This window comes from Taeniopygia guttata, chromosome 15, assembly GCF_048771995.1.
Source record: "Taeniopygia guttata chromosome 15, bTaeGut7.mat, whole genome shotgun sequence".
NCBI classification, from domain to species: Eukaryota; Metazoa; Chordata; class Aves; order Passeriformes; family Estrildidae; genus Taeniopygia; species Taeniopygia guttata.
Window position 1 is genome coordinate 13,082,912 of NC_133040.1, and position 24,093 is coordinate 13,107,004.

A 24,093-nucleotide genomic window follows, 5' to 3' on the forward strand; every position below is an offset into this window, starting at 1 on the left:
TCCCACCCTCCAGGTGAGGAGCTGGGCCTGCCTGTGCTCCTGAGTGGCTCCAAAAAGGTGAATGGGAAAAGGTGAGTGTGACAATTCCCAGAAACACCAGCTCATGGAGCCCTGGTTCTCCCGTGGAGCCCTGCCAGCCCTGGGCAGCGAGCTGCTGGCAGGGAGCCCGTGCCCATGCCCAGTGCCCAGGGGATGGAGATCACACCAGCACAAGGTGCTTCCACCTCCTCTCCCAAAATGACATTTTACCCACTCGCTGCTGAGCTCCCCAGCCCAGACCAGAGCAGGAAAATTGAAGAATTTCCCATCAGAAGCCCTGAAGAGCTGCAGCACACAGGGGGACGTGCCCACTCAAGTGCCCACTTCAGCAGCACAGTGCCATTAGACAAAAAGCTCTGCAATTCTGGGCAGGCAGGAAAAGAGCACAAAGCTCCCAGCGAGAATATGCACACAGCATTAATTCATTAAATGTTGTTTCTCTGACCAAAAAGTGTTCAAATGTTTTAATCTAATGCATCTAACGTAGTTAATGATCTGACAAGGAATTCAGATACTGCCCCAAGAGAAGAGGAAATAGAATGGTCTAAATAAAACATGACTTTAAATGGGGTGGAAATCACAACTTTCTTTACATATGAAAGATGTTTCCTTCACTAAGATTTATCTAAGGGAAGTGGGAAATTGTATAAATTCTAAATTAAGCCCCAGAGGCTATTCACACTGTCCTTTAAATAAAATTAAACACCCACTCAGAGCCTTGGCAGACGAATAAATGTTACAAGTGAAGAGAGTGAAGTGTTTTTTTAAGAGCTTTGTGTCTGAACTACACAGACAAAAGGGGTTTAGTTGGGTTTTGGGGGAGAGGGACATCTTCCTATTCTGAAATCAGAATTTTAGAAAGAACTGAACTAGCAGGGATTTTCAGCTGTAGGAGTACATTTGAATGTGCCCCACGTGCACCAGCACCTCACACTTAGCCTGAGTCAGTAAAACTCAGCTGTGAGGGGAGCTGCCCCAGGAGTGGGCTCACACATTCCCCAGGTGCAGTTTCCATTTCCAGGCTGGGTAAGCACAGAAATCAAAGTGACTGCACTAGCACCAATCCAGGGACATTACCTGTGCCATGCCAGAACTGAACAGCAGGGAAAACATTTCAACTGCTCTGTTACTTCAGTCATTCTGCAATGTAAAGCTGACTGAAGATAAACCCAGTTCACTTAACAATACTGCTAATTATTCTTGTTGAAATGGAAAATTTCTGCATCCACAATAGTCTTCAGAATAAAATATCTTCATTCCTATTAACTGGGAGGTGGCATGAAATAATTTCTTTGACCCAGGTGCTATTATTAAATTAATTACATGTCTAATTTCTATTAGAGGGAATTTGGGAAGAATAAACAGATTCAATATAAATGTACTAACACATCAAAGCTATTAAAAAATAGGTGTAATTTTCCAGCCTCTGAGAAATAAAAAATTACTGTCCAAAGTGCTGCTTGCAAAATCTGGTGCCTAAATTTAAGCCATAATTTGATGTCACTCTATTACAGGGTGAAAAAAATACAGAATGGGATCCATGACAGACCAAAATTCTTGTTACTGAATTATTCCTGCAAATGGAGAAGCTCAGGGCATCACTCGTTGGTTTGACTCCAGGAACAAAAGAACCAGGCAGGGCAAAGCAGGGACTGAGGTTCCCACACAGAGCACCACCAGCAAAACGCTGCAGTGGCTGCTGGGCACGTTCACAGCTGCCAAAACCATCTGTAATTTTGGTGGTGCCAGCACCCACAGCATGAAAGGCCCTCTCCCTTCAAGATGAGCACATTTCCTAAAACAAAACTCAGCAGCCATGATTTGTAAAAACTCCCATGTCCTTATTTGTAAAAACTCCCATGTTTTGTACAAACTCCCATGTCCTTATTTGTACAAACTCCCATGTCCTTATTTGTACAAACTCCCATGTTTTGTACAAACTCCCATGTCCTTACTGCCAGCCAAGCTCTCATCTGTGTGCCTGCACTCAAGCACTCTCTCCAGGTAACAAGCACCAAGCATTTTTGTTAGCTAATGTTTGCCCTTTGTTTCAGGCCTTTTCCATCTGTTCACTTGTTTACTGACAGAGGAAGCCAATTCCAAGGCAGACACTGGTACAGAACTGAATATATTTTTGTATTTCATCTGTTTTTTTCTCCTTTGGGTCTTCCCCAAATTATGTATTTGTTCAGCCCTGATCTAAAGGGAGAAAGAGGGCAAGGCCTTTTAATTTTTCTTTTAATAATGCTCAGTAAGTATTTTAATAAAGCAGTCTTGTTGTGGTTATATCACTTGCAAAACTCCATCCCAAAATACTGAGATTCAAGCTCATAATGCTGGATAATAATAATCATAATCCAAGCAATTCCCATTCAGCCCAGAAGCAGCAGCCAAGGGAAGCCCCAGCTGCCCCACTGAAGGAGGCCCCAGGGCAGGGAGGGACAGCAGCACCAGCAGGGATGGGCTGCACCAACCCTCACCCACCTTCCCCTCCCAGTCCTGATCCATCTATAGACATCCCTGGCTTTCAGCAGCACATCCATACATGTAAAATACTTCAATAAACAGCTATCATCCACTATCAGCCACGGGGGACTCGAGAAACTTTCCCCAGCTAAGGCACCAAAACCAGCCAGGTTTGCACTCTGTGCAAAGAGCCAGAGCTGCCAGTTCTGCTTTTTTAACTGCTTTCCCTATGGAAACTGTCCTACAGAGGCAAATTGTCTGTCCCTTCACCTGTCAGTCCCATCCTGAACACAGATATTTAAGAGGCAAACCATCAAATAGTGATTTTCCAACCACAGCTCACAAACCCTGGCTTCTGCATGTCAGCAAAGCTATTTCTATGGTCACCTGGGAAGAAAAGTTGCAAAATGCATCCTTTCCTGCTGGCCACTGTGCATTTCAGCAGCGAGGAGATTTTCCCCAGCAATGCTTTCCTGCTCTCCAAGAGCCTGAGGAACAGCACTGAACCAAATGCACCAACAAACAGAGGCTTGTTGGCTCCTTTTGCTGAGTACTTCTCATCTGATTTTCATGCTCTTCCCTCTCCACAGCAAGCTCAGGAAAGCTTTTCTTCTATTTTCTTTTTCTTTTTTTTGGCTTCTTTGACAGCCAGACATCTTAATCACATGGAATGTCTCCATTTCTCCCGGGTCTTCTTTCATTTACTTTTTATGATCCTCTAAAAGAATTTGAATGCTAACTTGTAAAACAAGGATTCCTTGTTGCCAGGATGGGTATTTTATTTCCTGGCTCATGCACTCTGGTAGGAATCTGACAAAGGCACAGACAGCACACATCCAGATCTATTCCAGAAACCCACTAAAAATACTACAGGAAACCTGCTTTAAAATCACATTTTCAAAACATTTTGCAAAACATTTGTGCAAAATTCCTTATCATTCAACTGGGCATGTTGACACCCACCAGCATTTTAACCAGAACAACTTTTGATCTCTGCCTTTCAACCGAAAATTGAAAATATTTTATACTCCCACCTCTTCCAGCACGCTCAGTCTCCATGGAGACTACAGGACCATGACTTTTTTTTTAAATTAACACCATGGCCATATGTCACTTGAGTGCAAATGCAGTGAAATTTTCATGGGCTTTCCACTCCATTTCAGTGGGATTATAGGGCAGTGAGCCTTGAACAGGGAGAGGTCCATGGAGGGCCTCCTGGTAAGATTAGGAAAGCAAAGGTTCCCACCTCAGGAGAAGATCCAGTGGGACCCAGCACTTCAGTAAGGACAGGACTTGCCACAGAATGATGTCCACTCTGTCTCTAGATTTGTTTTTATGAGCCTCCTTAATTTTCAACAGCTTTTCTAGCCACTAAGCACGCAGTGTTTAATATCATCCCCCAGTGTCAGGGAGTATGACATTCTGATGTCCCCACTCTTCATGTGGAATCCCAAACCATCATCCCCTGTGGGAGGGCACCCAAATTCATGGATTCAGGGGTGCTGTGCCCTCTCCTCCTCCTGCAGCTGCCCCTGCCCTGGGCACTGAGCCCTGCTGGGGACCCAGCACAACATCTGGCAGTGCTGTTCTCTGGCACTCTGATGCCCAAAGCAGCTCCTGCAGGACACAGCGGGCAGGGAGGGAGGGCAGGGAGGTTCTCCCCCTCAGCAGGCACAGCCCTTCACTCACTGAGGGCATGCATGGGACAGGAAAACATCGGGGCTGCTTCAAACCTGCAATTGGGAATGCAATTCCTGAACAAACCTGCAGCTGGGGATGCAATTCCTGACTTACCTGGGGTCTAACAAAAGTCCAGCTTGTGGGCACTGCACAACCTGCGCCATGCACAAGTCTGAAGTCACCTGTGCTAGAAATGCAGCAACACTTCTTATGATAAATGCATAGAGACAATGAAAATGCCTCAGCCAATACCCCGTTTCCCACCTGAAATAATTCTATTCAGCACACTCAGACAGCCTGCATTTCCCCCTGAAGCAGAGTGGGACCCTGCAGTCCCTCAGTGCCCCCCAGACCCAGCTCAGGCCAGCAGCCCACTGCTCTCATCTTCCACTCTTCCCTCCTGTCAAACACAAGCACAGAAAACATGCAGGAGTGCAAGCAAACAGTCTTGGCTCGGTACCATCTGTGAAAGGGAACCGAGGAAAGTTTGGAATTAAAATCACATTTCCTGTGAGGGAGAGACCCCCCAACACTAAAATCTGTTCCTCCTCTGTGCCCTTCTTCAGAGAGTAACTGGGGCTGTACTTCCAGGAGCTTGCAGGGAAAGCTATCGACTGTGTGATTTGGAGAGGGATGAGGGGATGGTGCTGTGCTTTGTACACTGGATGGGAATCAGCCCAGGATCTATACAGCAGCAGCAACAGGGCTGATCAATCTTTATTCCTACACAATCAAGCAAAGCTGCATCTTCAGGTCCCTTTCCTGACAGCTCATAAAACGATGGCATCGATCACAATGCCCAAATTTGTAGTTTTGACAATAAAAGCAATTTGTTTGGGGAGGGAAATAGCCATATGAGGTGAATGCACGTGGTTTATTAACATCAAAAAAAGAATTCTTCTGAGCAATAATATGAAAGGTTAGACAGAACTTTTTAACCTTGAAGATTCTGACTTCCATTTTCCCTCTTGGGAGAGCTTGTATTTCAGGTTTGGGAGGCCAGCAGAGGTGGCAAGGCGTGCCTCCCTGCTGGGCTGCTGTCTGTGCTGCTCAGGTGGAGCTGCAGGGCTCACGCAGAATCACTGCTCGGGGTCCTGCTGCTGCGGGGCAGAGCCAGCCCAGCTGCAGAGCCAGCCCAGCTTTACCCAGCCCAGCTTTACCCAGCCCAGCTGCAGAGCCAGCCCAGCTTTACCCAGCCCAGGCCTGGGCCACAGGCACTGCCATCCTCAGGGAACGGCTGGGAAGCAGGAATCCCTGACGGAGGGGCCAGCAAGGATGTTCCTCAGCCCCAGAGAGGCTGCAGCTGCCACTGCTGTCCCCGAGCCTGGCCAGCTGCTCAGCCTGCAGCAGAACTGGGCCATGCCCCGAGCTGAGCACGTCCTGCAGGGCTGGGTGCCACCAGGAGCACCCTGATCAGTCAGCTCAGGGCACAGCGGGCACACAGGAGCTGCAGCTGCACGCCAGCCATGCACCTCTGCAGCTGGTCTCAGCTCGGGCTGCAGCACAGCTCCTGCCCTCGGGGCTGGCAGCATTTACCACAGCTCTGGTGCTCCCCAGCCCTGCAAACACACCCGTCACTGCTGGACACAAAGTGAGGGCACAGAGCTGGGAGTTCAAAGGAGAAAAAGAGCCACTTTATCCCAACATCTGGTATATACAATTCCAAAGGTGACCGTGGATTGCAGGATGGAATTACCACCTCTCCACCCACACTGGTCCCAAGATCAATCAATCATTTCTCTCCACCCACAGAGAAATATGTAAACTATTCTACTTCTACATGAAATTGTGTGGGAATTCTGACTCTCAAATATGTAACCATTATCAGAAGGCTAGAGAAGTTTTATGAGAATTTTAACACTTTTAAAAGAACTATAAAAGAAAACTTAAGACTTTTAAAAACCAGGCAACACACACCTGCACTGGCACTGGCCAGGAGAATGGAGTGCCCTCCCTGCATCCATCCAGGGAAGGGAACTCACACACAGCTCCTTCCAGAACACACCTCACACCCCTTCCAGAACCCACCACACAGATCCTTCCAGAGCCCACCTCACACTCCTTCCAGAACCCACCACACAGCTCCTTCCAGAACACACCTCTCAGCTTTTCCCCAGCCCCACAGGTTGATAATGAAGCCCCAAAGCCAGGTCTGCACTACAAACCCAAGATTTTCTGGCAGTTACTTAAACATGGAAGAGGCTCCATGAGGCTGGAGCAAGAAAAAGCCACTTTCCTACAGAACTCTGTCTCAGGCTTGATTGGCTCTTGTGTCCAAGAAACTAAAAGCTCTTACTTCAGATTTTTCCATAATTGCCTATTGATAAGAATTCAGCTGCCTGGAGACTCTCTATTATGTTTTTCCTCTGCTCTGTGTATTTTCATGACACAGATAAGAAATACCCACCTCTGAATCAGCTTTGCTGCTGTCAAATCTAAGGCACACATGCACAGGCAGCATGAGACTCATCTGCCACAAAACCTGGCTCAAATCCCCTTTATTCTCCAAAGGAAAAACCCCAATGAAATTAATGAAAAATGGACCTAGCTGTAGTTCTGTGCTTTATTTCCTTCATTAAAAATGACAAGTGTGTTCTGGAGTTAGCACATGTGTAGTGCTGCTGGCTGTATTTATGACAGAAATAAGCATAAGTTCTCTCCTTTGAAATAAAACATCCTACACCTATTATTAGCGAGAGATCTGCACAACACACCACAGCACTTGAATATATCCACTTGCCTCTTGACACCTCTCTGAAATAGGAGGAATATTATGATGTTAAAAATAGAAAGCATGAATATTGTTGACGTATAAACAGAAAAGAAAGCAATATCCACAGAGTGCAGAAACAATATGTAAATTAAGAGCTAATGGAAAAAAAATCTCATATGGTAGGAGAAAAAAGCTTGAGAAATTGCCTTGACATCTTTATGCACATTCTCTGAGATGTGGCTCGCACTGCACAAATATTAGGTGAATTTAATCTACAATATATTGAAATTGCAATTGCCTAATATCACATACATCTATGTAACTTAATTTGAATTATTAATCATGGAAATCATTCTTAAGGTCTGATATGCTGCTGCACAAATTTCTTTCATATTTCTACCCAGGCCTTTGGGGGGGGAGAAGTAAAAGCTGTGTGCACTTCTTTGCAAGTACATCACATTTTTAACTTGAAAGCTTCTGGAGTTTTCCAGATCCTTGAGCCTCTCCAGGCTCAAGTTTTGCAGAGGACTGTGGGGACTGAAGCTGTTTGTGGTGAGTCCCTTCTCGTCTGCTTAACTGCTGGCAGAGCAGCCTTTGCAAGGATAACAGAAGCACAGATTCTTGCACCCCTACAACAGCATTAAATCCTTCCCAAGTACTATCTGTAGAAAATCAAATGCATTCAAATTGTTGCCTTATTTCCTTTTTTCTCTTAGGTGTACATGAAAGACCTCCCTCTGCATTTCTCTTCTCCTGTAACTCTCTTCTCTAAAGCAACAGCACCTTTCAGCAGAGCACCTGGCTCTGGTAACTTTAATGCCTTCGCTTTGTGACAATTAAGGAAGAGATATTCAGCAGAATAAATTGACACACCAGACTGTTTGAAGTGTCCTTTAATCTTCTGGATGATTTTAAAAGTTCAGCTGGTTCTTTCACTTAGAGATCAGACTAAAGCAACTCCCTGCTGCCCCTCCTCCTTTCCTTGTCAAATAGCTGTGCCAGCCTGGAGGAATATTGTCTGTCTCGGATGCAGCCACTGCCCTGGAGAGTAAAGCTAGAGGAGCTCAATACTGCTCCTTCCATGGCTAATTTCAGAGGCCATGGAGAGCTGCTTCTTCCCCTGGCTTAACAGACAAATTGACTTTCTAATTTTAGAACAGGAGACTTCTGCACAGGCACGGACCAAAAACGCTCCTTTTCTGATGGATCTAAATACAGATTTATGCTCTGAAAAGCCACAGCACCTGAGGGACTGGAAGCTTGCCAGAAAAATGGTATTTAGGAATGCTGCCCCACAGCCAGATGTGTAAACAGCAATGCTGATATTGCTTGCTCCTGGGGATGTGCCAGTTTAAAGCAGCCCTGGTTACCCGAAACAAGGTTGGGGCACGAATAAAGAGCTGTCATTTACCCCTTCCTGTGTTTGCATGGCATCTCCATAAATATACATCCTGCTTTTCCTTCTAGGCTACATCTAAATATTTGCTTCCTCTGCTCTGCCCCTGGCAGAACTCCTCCTTTTCCACTAAAAGTTAGAAAGTTCCATTTACTACATTTTTTCGTAATGGAAAATCAAATATTCAGTCTCTGAAGGGAAAGGGGGATGAGAGCATCATGCTCACCCAGCTGGCCTGTAGTCTCAGGCTGTGCCTGACAGCAATTCTCCTTTTCACCTGCCTGCTAATTGTGCATTTCCATACAGTTAAACTCGGCAGTTTCTGCGTTTCTGATGGAAGCACCTCAATGATCATTAGCAGTTCATCAGGACTTGTTCGTGTGTTTACAGGTCCTGATTATAACTGAAGAGTAAAATCTTCATTTGTGGTTTATCCCAGAAGCAGAAGAAGCATCTCTTTTCACAAACAAGATTAATCCCTTAAACCACTGAACAAGAGATATTTTCCTAGAGAATTACATAAGAATTATGAGAGTGCCAAAAGCACAAACCTGAAGTAAAGAGCAAAACCACAGCTTTTACAAAACAACTGCTGATTCCCAGCATCTCAGAGATTTGATCAGAAGGCAGCACTTCTAAAACTGTCATTTATCCCAAAACTCTGGAGACAGCTAAATTCTTGATCCTTTGCTGCTGAGAGCCACTGCAAACAAGATTTATTTTCATGTCCTTTATGAGAACAAAGTCTTGATTTTTGAACAAATAGTAATTTTTCATCAAGACATTGTAATTCTCTTTGAGATTCTTAAGGACTAAGTCAGAGATTTATCCTACTCAAATATAGAAAACAAATGCAGAATAAACCCACACCCCCCCTCTCTTCCCCAGCTTTCTGGGTATTGAATGTGCATAAAATCAAACCAGATTCAGTCTTTCAGGTCCTAAAAAGAATTGCAATATAGACAATAGGTATGCACTGAATGTGTAAATGTATCTCTAACATAGAACAGATATTGGTGAGACCATGGGAATATAACACGTGGCTTTCAAATCCAAAATAATACTAATAATACTAAAATAATTAAGACAATTCAAAATTATTTGTTGCACCATCCTCCATTCACTAATTGACAACTTGGCAAAAAAAAGCTGTAAAATGAAGATATAAATTTCCATGTCAGAGGTGTATCTAGCTTTGGGGAAAACCAAGTTAAATTGTAGCCATTTTGCCATGTGCAGCAGAATTTAGGAGAACAGCCTTGTCTGTTTATATTAAAAGAGAGTTAGAATTGGAAATCAACATTCAAAAATAGAAGAACGTTATGAAGTTTCTTATGCTTCCAAGCAAAGACTCAAAGACTGGCAAGGGACACAGTTTGGATAAATTTTGGGTTTGGCATCCAAAACACAGATCAGAACTTTGGGAAAGTTTGGGCAGATTTTTATAGGGAAACAAACTGTGGCTCTCGGGACAGGAGAGAGGTGTTCTTTTGAACCGCGTGCCACAGCCGGATTGTCAGAGCTGTCTGCAGACTCCTCTGTGCCCACCGTGCTGTGGAACAAGTGCTGTGAGCTCCTGGGAGATGTTCCTCATGAATATGCATCAAGGATTCACCCCAGCATCCCTGACTCCTGCAGCTCCTGCAGCTCCTCTGCCGGGGATGCTGCAAGTGCACAATGCACGGACAGCACAGCCCATGTACTCTACACACATCCTATTTGTTCATTCTGTGCTCAGGTTTCACAGCCATCTTTTGTTCTCCTCCAGGCCTCTTGTTTTCCCTGCCTTCACTACCTCACACAAAGACCTGCAAGTATCTGTAAGAAAATTAATTGCTTCAACAATTAACAGGAAAATGCATCTCAGAGGAAACACTTCATAATCAATCTGTTTCCAGGTACAATATTTGCCACTCAGGAATAGATTAATTGGATTGGAAATTATTCAAGCTAATTATTTTCTCTCTAGTAGGAGATTAAATGGAAGAGTCTAATAATAAACTGAAAATGAAGAAGTTCCGCTCAGCACTTCAGGAGCTCACAGTGAAAGTTCCAGTCCCAGTTTCAAGGATCCTGCTCATCCTGAGACCAAGGACTTGCTGAAGGAGTCTGTTGCTCTGGGTCACCAGTAAGACTTTGACATAAGACAGTATCTTGTCAACACTGAAGGGATTTTCAAGTATTTCAGATGAAGCTGAGAAAAAGGCAGGCAGGCATTCATGCTCCAGGAATGAGCCCCATCACACTCTCCTTGCATGGAGCCCAGGAAATCCAGGGAACACACCCAGCTCTGCATGGAATCCCACAGCCCAGACTCCCTCCTGTGCCTGGTTTTTACACTCAGTCTGTGCCAGGCTCAGTGACACCCACGAAGACAAGGCATCCTCAACACCCAGGTGCTTTAACTGCCAACAGAACCTTCAAAAGGAGATCTAAAACACATGAGCAATTGCAGAGAACTGTGCCATTGATTATCTGCACACAGAATAATGCAAATGCCCAGCGAGCCCAGCCTTGGTCTAGCAGTTGGAATTTGTTTAGGATTGGTTTTGTGATTTAGAAGGATGCCAGGCTGTGTTACACAATTCCCTGAACCTTCTGGCCCACACTTTGTTGTGTGTGGATTTAGATCTCTTTCCTTTTGATTTGATCCCAGATGATAACCATAAACATTTTTTCTAGTGTATTAGCATTGAGTAGAATGATTTCAAGAAAGATTCTGCATTTCTTGCTAAATAAAACTGTTCTGTTTTTAAAAAAATGGGAAAAGTGGGTCAGCGTGTAAAATAATAATGCACTGGGGCTTGGTTTAGACAAATTTATTTTGCCTTAACATCTCAAGGGGTTCTCTCTCTGAGGGCACATTTAGGCTTTCAAATGAGAAATAGAGGTTTGTGGCTAATTGCCTTCAAAGAGAGGAATGTAAACATGACTTCTGAGATGTTCAGTGCTTTCAGTGATCACAACAGACAAACTCCTGGAAGCCTGGAGGTTTCTAATAACACAGACAGAAAAACCCAAAGTGCACGCAGCATGAAACTCCAGCAGTGCCCAGGGTAAATAGGATTACAGCTGATCATTACCCACATGTCTCAGAAGCAGGAATGGAACTCAGCTCTGCTGTTTGAGAATTAACTGAACATATTCTACCTGCCCAACAACAAATATCCTAATGTATTACATCAGCACCGACAATGCTGAGTGAGCAGACAATTTTTAGGGCTGAATAATTATTCTCAGAAAGCAAATTTGGAACCACATTAAAAGTGTCACCTTTCTCCCTTCCCTCCTGTTTCCCTCAATAATAAAATCAGGATTATAACATGAATAGTGGAAATCTTTTTTTGCTTAGAATTCACATAAGCAAATAATGGATCAGGTTGCCACTAAAATCCCCAAATATCCAGCCTTGCCCAGCCCTTCACCCACTGGGCCTGTCCAGCTCTGAAAACATCACTCTTGAGTACATTCCATTCTGAAAGTCTGATTTCTGCAATCCCTTTCTTGCTTTTATTTCATTGTGATAAAGTGAAGTTCACGTGATTCCCACAGGATGTGATGTGACAAAATACAAGGGGATTTTTTTTTTACATCACACGTTCTTTTGTCTATTTTAGAGCAGAAATTTCTCTTTCCAAGCAATAATACATTTCTAGGTGACAAAGTCATGAGAGCACATAGGAGCAAGGGAAAAATTAATGGTGATCTAAAACATTAAACTACTTTTATGAAGCATTTTGATGAACACCAGCAAGAGACAGAGTGTAATTATTGTGGCCATTAGGCTGTTATTTATGTTAAATTTGTTGCTCTCGTTGGCTTCAGGAGTGTTTTAGGACTACAGCACTCTTGGGAGTCCATCAAGTGTACTGGCACGTGCAACAAGAGTGAGGCAGTAGCTCACTGCATTTACAACATGAAAATGTTTAATAACTGCATGGGAAAAAGAGAGAAGCAGGGCACTAAGGACAATGGCATAAATGCAATAGAAAGAAAATATTGTGTAGAAAATCAAAGGTAATGTTGGCACACATTTTCCTGTCCCCTGTTGTTATTTAATATCAAGTTAATTTCTTCAGCTGTAAAAGTGTTAAGAAAATTAGGCACTGAAATACAGTACCATGAACAAATGAGACCTGCAGGAATAAATGAAGGATATAGCCTAGAAAATCCTGTTACTGTCTCTCACTGCGCTCACATTCTCACAAACTGATTTAGTCACTTGTAGTTCAAACTGAAAATCAGTTTCTCTGACAGCAGCATCTGGTTTCAGGCAGCACAAAGCAGCAACTCCTTCGGTGCTACAGAACTGAGGAGGAAAAGTATCCAAACAAATGCTGGTCCTTGATTTCCAGAAAAGGGGAAAGGAAACTGCCAGCTAATTATCCATTATTATATAACTGAAATACTTCTGGTGGCAAGGTGGGAAATGGTCATTAAGGTTCTACTCAGAGATGGCCAAGTTTGTCTGTAATTATTTTGTATTTCCCTGAATCAGTGGCTTCGTTCCTGCCACAGGCACAGAGAACACTAAAGTAATGGGAAAAACAAACATTTCTACCCAAAAATATAAACATGAATAGAATATTGTAGGAGGATCACGACACCCATTACTATCACATCAGAACATCCTGCCTCATGTCTGCACAGCAGCTGTGGGCAGAGGGAAGTGCTGTCAGGGTGTGTGCAGATGAGGAAACCCCAATAAATGCCCATCTCCAGCCGCCCCGAGGATGTGCCAGGCCCATCCCGCCGGCACACGGCTGTCCAGCAGTGCCCACAGGGGAGGAGCGGGCAGGAATCCAGACCAGCCCTGCCCGCTCCCTTCCCAGCCATCCCTGGCACTTGGGGTACAGCGAGGAGCAGCAACAAGGAGCCCCCAGGAAAGGCACGATCCCAATCCCCCACTCCTGCACCAGGGCTCAAAACCAAAACCAGCCAACTCCAGCACAGAAGGAACGGCTGGCACAGACCAGGGCAGCTCCCAGACTCAGTCAGTGTTTGAAGGGTTTCCCCAGTCCCATTCCTGATCTCTGTTTAATTCCCACACCTTTTCTCTTTGCTTCTTTGGTCACCTGCTTTGCGAGGAGAGGGGTGGAAGATCGATGCTTCACGGGGAGCAGCAGCAGCGCTGGGCAGATGCTACAAGCACTAAACCCATCTAATCATCTCCTGGGTCAGGATTTAGAGTGTTACCAAATTATTACTGCCTGAGAATGAAATCAGAAGAATTGGGGAGAACTTTCAAATTGCTTCACCATTAATCTGGAACACTGTCGCAAGCCCGTAATAAGCAAGGCACGAGAAATCATATTTGACAGATGGGCTTAATTAGTTATTCCCAGACAGAATCATAATATTTGCTGTTAATATTCATCTGAAAACACCCTGCTGGCTGTGATAATATTTATATGTTAATCCTGTTACGATAAGCTGCCGGTGCCAGAACCTCTCCAAACAAAATGACGGATATATTTCAAACCCCGAGCAGCGAGCGCTCTGGCATTCTGCTCTGCTCTGTCACTTGCACAAGTGCCTCCTTAAGCCGTGAAATTACACTTGTCACACCGAGTTAGCTTTATTAACACTATTTTCTGATCCATGTAAAACTATCAGGAACACAAAGGTACTGAATCTGCAGGTAATTAACACTGCCACCTTTGCATCCATGTGATCAGACCTCTGCTTTTTAGGGGAAATTAAAGAATATGCTAACAGTGTTTCTGTAATTTCTAAATGAACCACGGAGGCCAAAAATTTGATAAGGGATGTCAATATTTAACTGTGACCCAGTGTGGCTATTTGGTGACAACAAACATTTCTGATAAGGATAAAATTATTTCGGAAAAACTGTAGAGCACACTCCACTCTCTTTCCCCATGTAATGCTTGATCTTGCTTCTTAAAATGCAGAGCTAAACAGATGCAACTAAATTTAATGAGGAAAACAATACGTTGGGTAATGCACTGCAAATATTTTGCACTTGTTTACAAAGAGGGAGGAAGAAGTTCTCAAAAGTGAGAAAAGGAGAAAATCTCAGCTGGGAACTCGATGGAGCAAATGAAACCTGGATTTACAGGAGAGGTACACGTACACCTTCTCCTCCCTGGGTTTTCCTTCCAGTAAAATCTGTGTACAACCTCAGATTTCTTTTAATAAACATCCAGCAATGTTTATGCTCAACGTGTGCAAGCACACAGAATCCACAACCACTGCATGAAAGATGACATAGTAATTTATTTTTTGTGTACCAGGGGTCATTTTACAGGATTGCCACTGGATGATGAATAGTGAAGGGAAGTTAAGTTGCCAAGATTCAATTTCCCCATGAGGCTGCTTTACATTTTCCTGCTGAGGAGGAGAAATCAGGGAAATGCACTCTATGGGCCCAACAAGATAAAGTGTGATGGAAAACTCATCGCTGAAATAATCTCTGATTTTGATCCAGTGCCCATTTCAGTCAATGAAAATATCATCCTTTCTCCCAGCCCCTCTGAAGGCGGGTTTTAAGGAATCTGACAGGCTTTGCTCCCACCGTGGCATACACACACATTCCTGCTTTGCCCAATGCCATTCAGTCAGATATATTACAGTATCTGCTTTAGATAAGGAAAGTTCAGCATCCTTTAGCAAAGGAACTGTGTAGAATCTGAGTTGGTATAAAGAGAAAGTGATTATAAAGTTCTTCCATCCCTCTTTTTTTTCATACATGCAGACTGCAAGGAGATGAAACTTCCTAATTATTAGGTTCAGAAGGTATTTACTTAAATACCATAAACCACATAATAAATCCCCAAACCCAATTAGATTTTGTAACATTTCATATGTGAATTGCACACATAATGTGGGAAGTTTTCTATCAGCAATGCCATCCACAAAGCAAATGCAACTCCAGAAGCGATGAACAAGAAGCAGCACATTATATAAAAATGTATTCATTAAACAAAGAGTTGTGATTAAAGAAGGAACATACCCCTGCCAGATGAAGGCATTTTAAGACAAGTCACTGTTGCAGAATGGGAATGGAAAACAGAAAATCTATTTCCTTCTGCTGATCAAAACTTCATATAAATCTCACCCTCAACATCATTGTCATACAGTCACAAATCACCAAAACAAAAACCCTACAAAGAGAGGAAAGGGACCCAACTCACCAAGAAAACCCCAAGTAAAATTAATAAATCAAACAAAAAGCCATATAAAGGTAATTAATTTGAAAAAAATGAAACTAGCCACAATCAAACTCAAAGATATGAAACAAGTTCTTCTAAATAATTAGTGCCAACAGTATTTCCCGTCAGTTTTCCCTTCCTTTGAGCACTAGGACCGAGTAACGTTTGTGTGCTGGATTGAGCAGCGAGTACAGAACAAAGACAGCCACAGCTTTTGCTCATGCAATGCCCCAGGCACCATAGAAAGTGCATTAAACCAGCCCAGTGCTTTGCAAAGAGCCCGAGCGGTGAGCAGCGAGGTGCTGGCGTGACCCACCTGTTGGGAGCAGCGGCTCTCCTGTGGCACAGCACGGCCGGAGCGTGTCTCCCCGCGTGCTCCGCGCTCTCCCTCACGTCCCACAGCTGCGGGCTGCTGCCCCTCACGCTGGACACCTTCACCCCCCTCTTCACCTTGGCCCTGGGGAAACAAGAAGGGGTTTCACAGTCAGAGAGCAAATTCCAGCTCTAGTCCTTATCCATCCTCGTGTTCTCATTCTGCCCCACAGAAATGGCACCGCTCGTCAGGAGCCCAACAGCAGGACAGGGAAAGGAGATGAGAGGATCAATGAAGGCTTTCATGTTTCGAAGGAATTCCATCAGACAGGAATCTGATTGAACTGAGGGCAATTACAGCTTAATTCCTGGCTGGATTGAAGGGTAGGTGTGCTCTGGAGCAGGCTCCTCGCTCCTGCTCTTCCCTGGGCATGCTAAGGCTCTCTCCTGGCTGCAAGTTGCTGTATGGGGGCAGCAAATACCAATTTTGGTGTGAAAAGAAAGGAGTTGGGTGCTGGAGTGAAGGGTCATTGCCAGGCCTCATCACAAACAAAATCTACCCTTTCTCTCCTCCCTCTCTGGATTACTCTAAGATGACAATCCTTATCTTCGCTCTTATTTTCATCATCTTTTTGAGTCCACAACATTTTATACTGTTGGGGTTTAATTGTCCTGTCAGCTCTGAATGTAAAACCACTTATTTTAAAAAATTCTTCTTTTTGCTAAAGCAACTGATTTCTCTGGAGCTCTGTTTCCATGTATGAGAGATTAAACATTAGGAAAAGCCACATGGCAAAGTGGACTGGCTCCTATTTGAGAGGTACTTTCTAGTTCTCATGTGCTAGCATAATACTTTTGGGGTTGCCTGTTAAAAAGAACAACCATAATAAAAACTAGAATTTATTAACCCATTGGGGTCAAGCCTCATCTGTGAGGTGTCAGGAAATGACAGTTTAATTATATTTGTTTAAAATCTCATACACAAAATGCATTCAGTGCCATGGCAAGTTCTCAGTTCTGGGCAGAAACCCCAAAAGGTGCGTGAGGTTTTTGTCTGAGCAGCTGCTGCCACGCAGAGAAGCAAACAGCAGCAAAACAGCACTGTCAGCTCTGCTCCCGCATGAAATTGCTCAGGAAATCTTTGAAGGACAAGATCCACACAGATGTTTTCAGAATAAAAAGGCGAAGGATTCCTTTAACTATTCTGAACAAGAAAGATTAAATCTCTTTCTTCCAGCACTAACTCAATAGCAGTGGCTGCAATTTCCTTAGCACACCTGGAAGAATAAATACATGGAGGCTGCCAATTTTTGTGCCATTTCCTCTATGCTAATTTGAAAAAACTAATTTTAAGCAGGTGCATCACTGCTGCTGGAGCAGACATCCCCCAGGACAAGAGATCAGTGGTCAAAGGAGAGTGGAAATTAAACTCCAGTGCTGCTGTCTCAGAGAGGGAGGTAGAAAGAGGCCACACGGTGTGGGTGAAACATTTCTCAGCATGTCTCCAGCCATTCCCAGGGACAGCCATTCCCTGGCACTTTGGCCAGAGCGAGGAGGAAAGGAAGGCCATAAACATTTGAATCGTGGCTGGTTTGGGGCTGTTTCTTTTCAAACATCCAGCTAAGCACCTTGCTGGCTGTTATTTACCTCTGGATCACTGCCCACATCAGTTCCAGGGCTCCTGAGCAGCTCGCCCCTCGCACCAAATCCATCACGGCAAACAAAGCCCTCGGGAGTCCACAGCCCTGCAAACCCCTCAGTGCTGACAGGGTACAAATCAAGGCAGGGGAGAAGCACAGAAAAACCACAGAAGGAACTCCCAGAATCAATACATCACAAGTGAAAGCAAGGAAATGCATGACCTAAGTGCATAAAGACAGCGATTCCCAATTCCATCCCACGACCCACTAAACGCTGAGTTTACTCTGGTGATGGAAGAGGCTGCAACTGCAATTAAAACACGGGCAGCACTGTCTCATTTATCACAGCTCTGGTTTAGCACCTCCAGTCCCTGCAGACTGCAACAGTTAGTGCCCAGCTTTCAGCCCGTGTCACTCCTGAGCGTGGGCACCCTGCCCAGGCTGGGCATGGACACCCTGCCCAGGTTGGCACAGACACCCTGCCCGGGCTCCTCTCCCCATCTCCCTGTGACCATGCCCTGCACAAGTCTCACCCCCCTTCCCAACAGCACAAACAAACAGGCAATCCAGCCCTAAACAGCTCCAAATAAAGATGCTTCACACCCGTGACATTGAAGTTAGCTTTTCATTACTGTAAGTGCTCGGGGCAAAGATCTGTGGGAACCTTTCATGGTCCTTCTGAGAAAGAGAGCTACTTTCAACATCAAAGGAGAAAAAGAAAAGGGAGCCTGTTAACACCCTGCTACGGCTGGTGTCATCTTGTCACCATGGCATGAGAGGGTGGCAGATAAATTGTGTGCAGAGGGGGCATTGCTGAGAGCTCCTAGGCACCTACCAGACATCACAGTGGCCTCTGAGACTGCCTTGTCACTGCATCTCCCCGAAGCATTTCAGAAATAACCAGAGGGGGCTTCTATTTCTGTTTATCTTCCATGTCTCTTCCTGCCCAGAGGCTGACCTTGAGCCAGCGATGCAGGGGGAGCAGAGCAGAGCAGTGCAGGATGGCAGCCTCCCCTCTGCAATACCCACCTCCTTCGGGCAGCAGGGCTGCGAGCAGCAGGGCTGGGAGAGGCTGTCCCCCACCACCCACCTCAAACCAAAGACATTCCAAATGTGAGCAGGAATGGACCCCACCACAGCTTCTCATGGCCTGGAACAAAGGAATGGGGTGGGTTTTTACCCACTGGAAAGTCACACACACTGATGGAAGTCAGCAGCACAAAGCCCTGCAGGTATTCCAGCCCAGAGCCCAGTTTTGGTGAGGACAATGCCATGGGCTGCTCCTCACACAGGCTCCTTCCAGTGCCATCCCCTCTAGATCCCAGAACAAACTGCTGCCCATGGAGCTGGGAACACCTCATCTGGTCTGTGCTCCCGAGCCTAGAGGGGCTGGAGGACAAACCCAGCCACGCTCCAGACACCAAGCAGGAGCTGGCAGACCTCCTCAGGGTCTTCCCAAAGACCAGAGTTAAATGTCGTGCTTGAAATCAGGTAGTGTGAGGCCAGATGCCACCATGGGATCTAAAACCAGACAGCAGCTGTGGCATGACTGAGCTGTAGATGCACTCACAGAGCTCCCTGGGAGCTGCCTCTTGCTGGCAAGTGAGTGCACAATGATGCTGTTAACACTGTGCTACATTAAATGCAGACATCTCTGCAGGATCTCAGGTCAGGCTGGAGCTGTATGTTGTTTAAACGAGCCCGTTTTGCTACCAGAAAACTTCGGTCTGACATTTACATCCTGATGTTTCACTGCCTGCACACAACCTCCTCCCTTCCCTGAGGCACCTGTGCTCAAAGAATCATATTCAAATGCACAAAAATATCACAAAACAATGGAAAACAGCAACACATGTTCTGGCTTCCCTTCAGGACAGAATTTCTTTTGAATTCCCAGAATTGAAGGCAATAGGGGCTAGCAGGTTTGCGAATGCCAGGGAAGGTGGTAAACTCACAAACAGCACTGGAATGGGAATGAGGAATGTTAGAGAGCTCACCAGATTTACCAACAGTGGGAGGGCGAAGCATGAGGCCAAGATTCACAGTGAAAACAAAACCCAGAGGTAATGCAGTGCACAGCCAGCCCTTTGTCTTTCCAGTCTCCCTGAAAAACCATCCTTGGGCCAAAATCTATTCCCATTTGAGAAGGTCTCAGTGGTTGAGACCAAATTAACCATTCCACAGCACAAGGAGGGCTGGCTGGAATTTGGGTTCCCAGCATTTCCATTTCCACTTTTATGTACAGCATTGGGGTGATGCTAAATTTATGCACTTTGAGGCCATACTCTTCTTTTGCCTCCCTCTGCAGTTTCATTGCTTTTTATGGCTGAAGCTAATATAGGATAGAATTTGAGCCTGAAAGAGGCTCTTTGAGCATCAGTCAAAAATAAAACGTGTCTGTCATTGAGAAAACAGGCGCAACTCAGCCCATCTTTGTCAGACTTAAGGCATATTTGCTGTGAGCAATGAAAACCAAAGGCTTTCTGCAAAGGCTTTTTGGATCTGTATCTACCACAAACCCCTGAAGAAATTCAGACCATTAAACCCAAAAGTTATTTCCCCATCAGGAACAAACTTTTAAAGCTGAAACCCTTTCAATGGAAGAAACTGTATTTGAGAAGGGTCCGTTTAAACCAACTGTTCTCGAAGTGGCTGAAGTGAATTGCACCTCAGTTCAGCAGGAAGGGCAGATCACAAAAACAGGTCATGGCGTGAGACACTTCCTACCAACCATCTGAATGCCTGGCTTTAATTGCATTATTAATTTTGGCATGGCTTATGAAAGGTGGGATTTGGATGCCATGATCTGAGCTGCAGAGCTGGCTTCTGCCAGGCTGGTCTGGGTTCTGCTCTCCCTGTTGAATTCCTGATGTACAAACCAGTGCTGGCAGTTGTTTTCAGAGCAGATACCTCCAAGTTTCTTCAGATTACACTAATAGTTGCACTGATTGAAAATCCACAGCAGAAGAGAATGGGGAGTCCCTGAGATGCTGATGGAGTTGGAATAATTTATGGAAAGCGGTCTAGCACAACAGAAGCCATTTAAAGCTCCATGATATACCCACAAACTCTTATTAAGGTCTGTGGTTTTCAGCCCTGTGAGACAGAAACCAGTTATCATTATGCATCACCATGAAAGCAGATTAAAATTAAATCAATCTGTTTATCTATGGGTTTGCAATGCAGCTTTTCCAAAGCATAACACATTCTCCACCTAATTAACATTTCAGGAGGCAAACCCATTCCACACAGACACCAAGGCAGCGCCATTCAAATGGAGACATTGCAAAAACATAGCCCAGGTGGATTTATAATGAAATTTAATTAGTGAAAGGGCACAAGACCTATTTAGGCTTCAGAAGCTGAATTGTGCATACCAGGAATTAAATAAAATAGATTTGTCTGTAATGTGTATCTCATGGGCTGCCAAAAATTGCCTGCTGTGGTTGAAGTTAGTGTGCATGCACACAGGTGCAGATATCTGCATACGTGCACACATGACACGCATTCAGATTTTAGTCCTGTGCCTTTCAAACAAAGTCCTTGTTACAAACATGTTTTGCAAGATGTGAAACACACACATCTCTGGAGAGGCAAAAGGAAAGGATGCATACAAATTGATTTAAAGCAGAAACAAATACAGAGTCTGCAGCTCTGACCTCCATTTACTCACCAAACAGGCATCAGAGGGCCACATCCTCAGTGGGAAGCAGGATTAGATCTTTTTTCAGAAAGACCCTGAGTTAGATGAAGCCCAGCAAGCAGACCTCCAGAGACATTCAAGCTAAGAACAGCACCCTGTGCCCCCAGCAGGACTCATCCTGGGACTCCCAGCGGGACAGAAAGGTCAGGAACAGGATTTTCACACCCCTCGTGGCTGCCCCATGCCCACAGCCTGGCTGCTGCCCCCTCCTGCATCCCTGGGCTCCTCGGGATGCTGGAGGCAGCAGGAGGAGGAGGAGGAGGAGGAGGAGGAGGAGGAGGAGACCCTCTCCCCAGCACCTTCCCCTGCAGGACAGAGCTTTGGGCACCACCGAGCAGCCAGAGCAAAACATTTCTGTATTCCAGGCTGTGCAGGAAGGTGTTTGCTTACAGAAATGAAAGGCAAAGATAAATAGTGCTGCCTGCTGATTTAAAGTGGTTGGGAGCCCCGCGGACTGCTTCAAAGTACTGTTTCCAAAATAAATGCAAAAAATAACGTGTGGGGTCTGAAATCTTTCTAAATTGCTTGTAAGAAAGCAAACAATACAGCACATCCCTTTTATTCCTGGCCAAACAGCAGCAAAGCTGCTAACAGCACAGCTTGTGCAACCAGCAATTTTTTAAAATTAGACTTAGATTTAAGGAAAGACAGGAAAAACAAAACCCAGTACTGGGCACTCTGTGCAGTGAAAACAAAGTGCCATCTGCCCCATTTCACAGGTGAAAAGCACTTTCTGGAACAGCCAGCACAGCAGAAGCAGCATGGGAGCAAGGCTGGTGTTGGACAGCCCCGAGAACCCTGCAGCCCACGAGATGAGTGCCCTGATGGATTGCCCAGCCCTTCACTGCGGATGGAGCAGCAAAGAGAACAGAATAACAAAACACTTCCAAAGAGCTGTAGGGCCCTTCTCTCTGTGCTTATGTGCACATATTTACATTTCTGCTGAGTGGGAAAGTAACAAGTGGAGGAATTCTTATGGTTCACTTGAATTGGCTGAAAACATTGAGCACAGAAAAGGGAAGAAAAAACTGGTGAATTGTGCACCACGAGTCCTCCAAAAAGTTGCAGAAATAGGAATAGTCTTTATATGCTCTATATAGACCGAGAAGCAATGGGGTTGGTCAAACCAGATCTTTGGTTTCATGAAAAGTAGTGCTTGGTACAGGGCCTCTTGTTTTGGGGTCACACAATGAGGGAATTTTTTGAGGGATGCAGATGCTCCTTCAGAGGCATGGCCTGGCCAATGACCTTTCCACAAGACCTGAGTGGAGGGATGCTGCTGGCAATCAAAACCACAGGAATTTTGACTCCTGAAGCAGCCACCACCCCATCTCCCCCATCTCCCCATGCTCAGTGACAAGGAGTGTGCATCTTAAAGCAAGTGCTTCTAGCTGAGCCGAAAATGTATCAGCAACCACAGGTGACATCAAGAACCTCCAAAACTGTTCCTGTGCTCTGCTGGGGAGGCTGAACCCAAGAAAGGCTTTGAGAGCTCCTCCCAGGGCCCCACGGGGATCCTGCCCTTCCAACCTCATGGTGCACCTGGGAGCTCCCAGCTCTCCTGCTGAACGGGCTGCTGCTGCAAGGCACCTGAGAAATGGTCTTTACTAAAAGTTCCTTCCAGCCTTCAGCAGCAGGACAGTTCTGAGGCGTTTCCAAGTCACATCCTCATGCAGAACGAGGCGGCAGCAGCGCTGAGAGCCGACCAACATTGCTCCACAGCACTAACCAAGAGCTCTGTTCCCTAGCAACTTCTCACAGCTGCAGATAAAATCATCTTCTGGACATCACAGGAACTGGGAATGCTTAGTTCTGTTTCACAGGAACTCTCTCATCCACTGCTGTGTGCAGCTCCCTGCAGGAGGGGACAGGACACTGACAGCAACTGGACCATTCCATGAGCTCTGCCAAAACAAAACCCCGGGGATCCATGTGTGCTGGGCCTGTCCTTCACTCAGTGACACGTGTGCCAGATGTCCAAAGGGACAGAAACCCACGGAACAGCCTTTGCTGCAAAAATCCTGAGCCTGAAAAGCTTTTCTGCAAAGACCTTTTCTCCCTCCTGGGAGCACTCTGCTCATTCCTGGTGACATTGCTTAAGGTTTACAGCACCAGGGCTACAGTGGAGAGAAAGGAAAGGAAGTGTATAAATAAAGGGTGCAGATTCTTCAATGGAGGAAAAAAGTCTGCATTGCTCCAAAGACTTGCTGTTGGCATAAAATAGATATTCACTGAGTAATTCCAATAGGAATTTTTGTTATATACATAAAACCCAGGCTGAACACTGTAGCTCTTACAGTGGCACATTTAACCACCTTTCTGTCATCTGCACGAGTGGCCACCAAAGCAACATTTGCTAAATAGCAGCAGAGAGCTCTGCTGCAGGCAAAGCCTACTAGCTCAGTGAAGCCACTGGTGCAGAAGGGAGTTCAATTAATACAAAAATGACACTGCTCAAAATGATCCTGTGCCCTTAATGTAGGGCACACGCAGGGCTGTCAGTGCCCAGCTGCAGCATTAACTCCAGAGCATGCCAGAGCACAGTTGTGGTTGTGATTTTCATCTTGGAAGAGCCATAGGAAAAGGCTTGGCTGATCCAAACAAGCAGAAGAGATCCCTTGGAGTAACACAAAAACCTCCCTGCTGATTGCTCTCCCAGACACAGCTACTGTGCAGGAGCTGAGGTAATCCTCTCACATATAAATGCTGAAAAAACAATAACTCCATCTCTCAGCCTCAGACTCCAAGCACATCCTTGGGCTGCTTTATTCTATTTGTGCATCTCGGTGTAAGAAAGATGAGAAGGAGTGAGAGGCTTCTTGTCCCAGCACACTTGTTCCAAGGACCCTCTGTGGGATTCAAATTCACCGTCCTCCATCAGTGCTCAAAGCTAAACACCATGAAACAGAATATGGGAACTTAAAACATGGGACTGAGCAAGAATTCAACTGCACATGAATTTTTCTGCTATT

General features: G+C 45.2%; 1 protein-coding gene across 1 annotated transcript in view; it reads right to left on the reverse strand.

Annotated features, from left to right (window-relative positions):
- Window positions 1-24,093, reverse strand: part of TMEM132D (transmembrane protein 132D) — a 157,287-nt gene that overhangs the window by 77,124 nt on the left and 56,070 nt on the right. Inside the window, exon 3 of the mRNA XM_030285621.3 lies at window positions 15,783-15,923. Coding sequence (XP_030141481.2) covers window positions 15,783-15,923 — 141 coding nt within the window. The remainder of the gene's footprint in view (window positions 1-15,782; window positions 15,924-24,093) is intronic.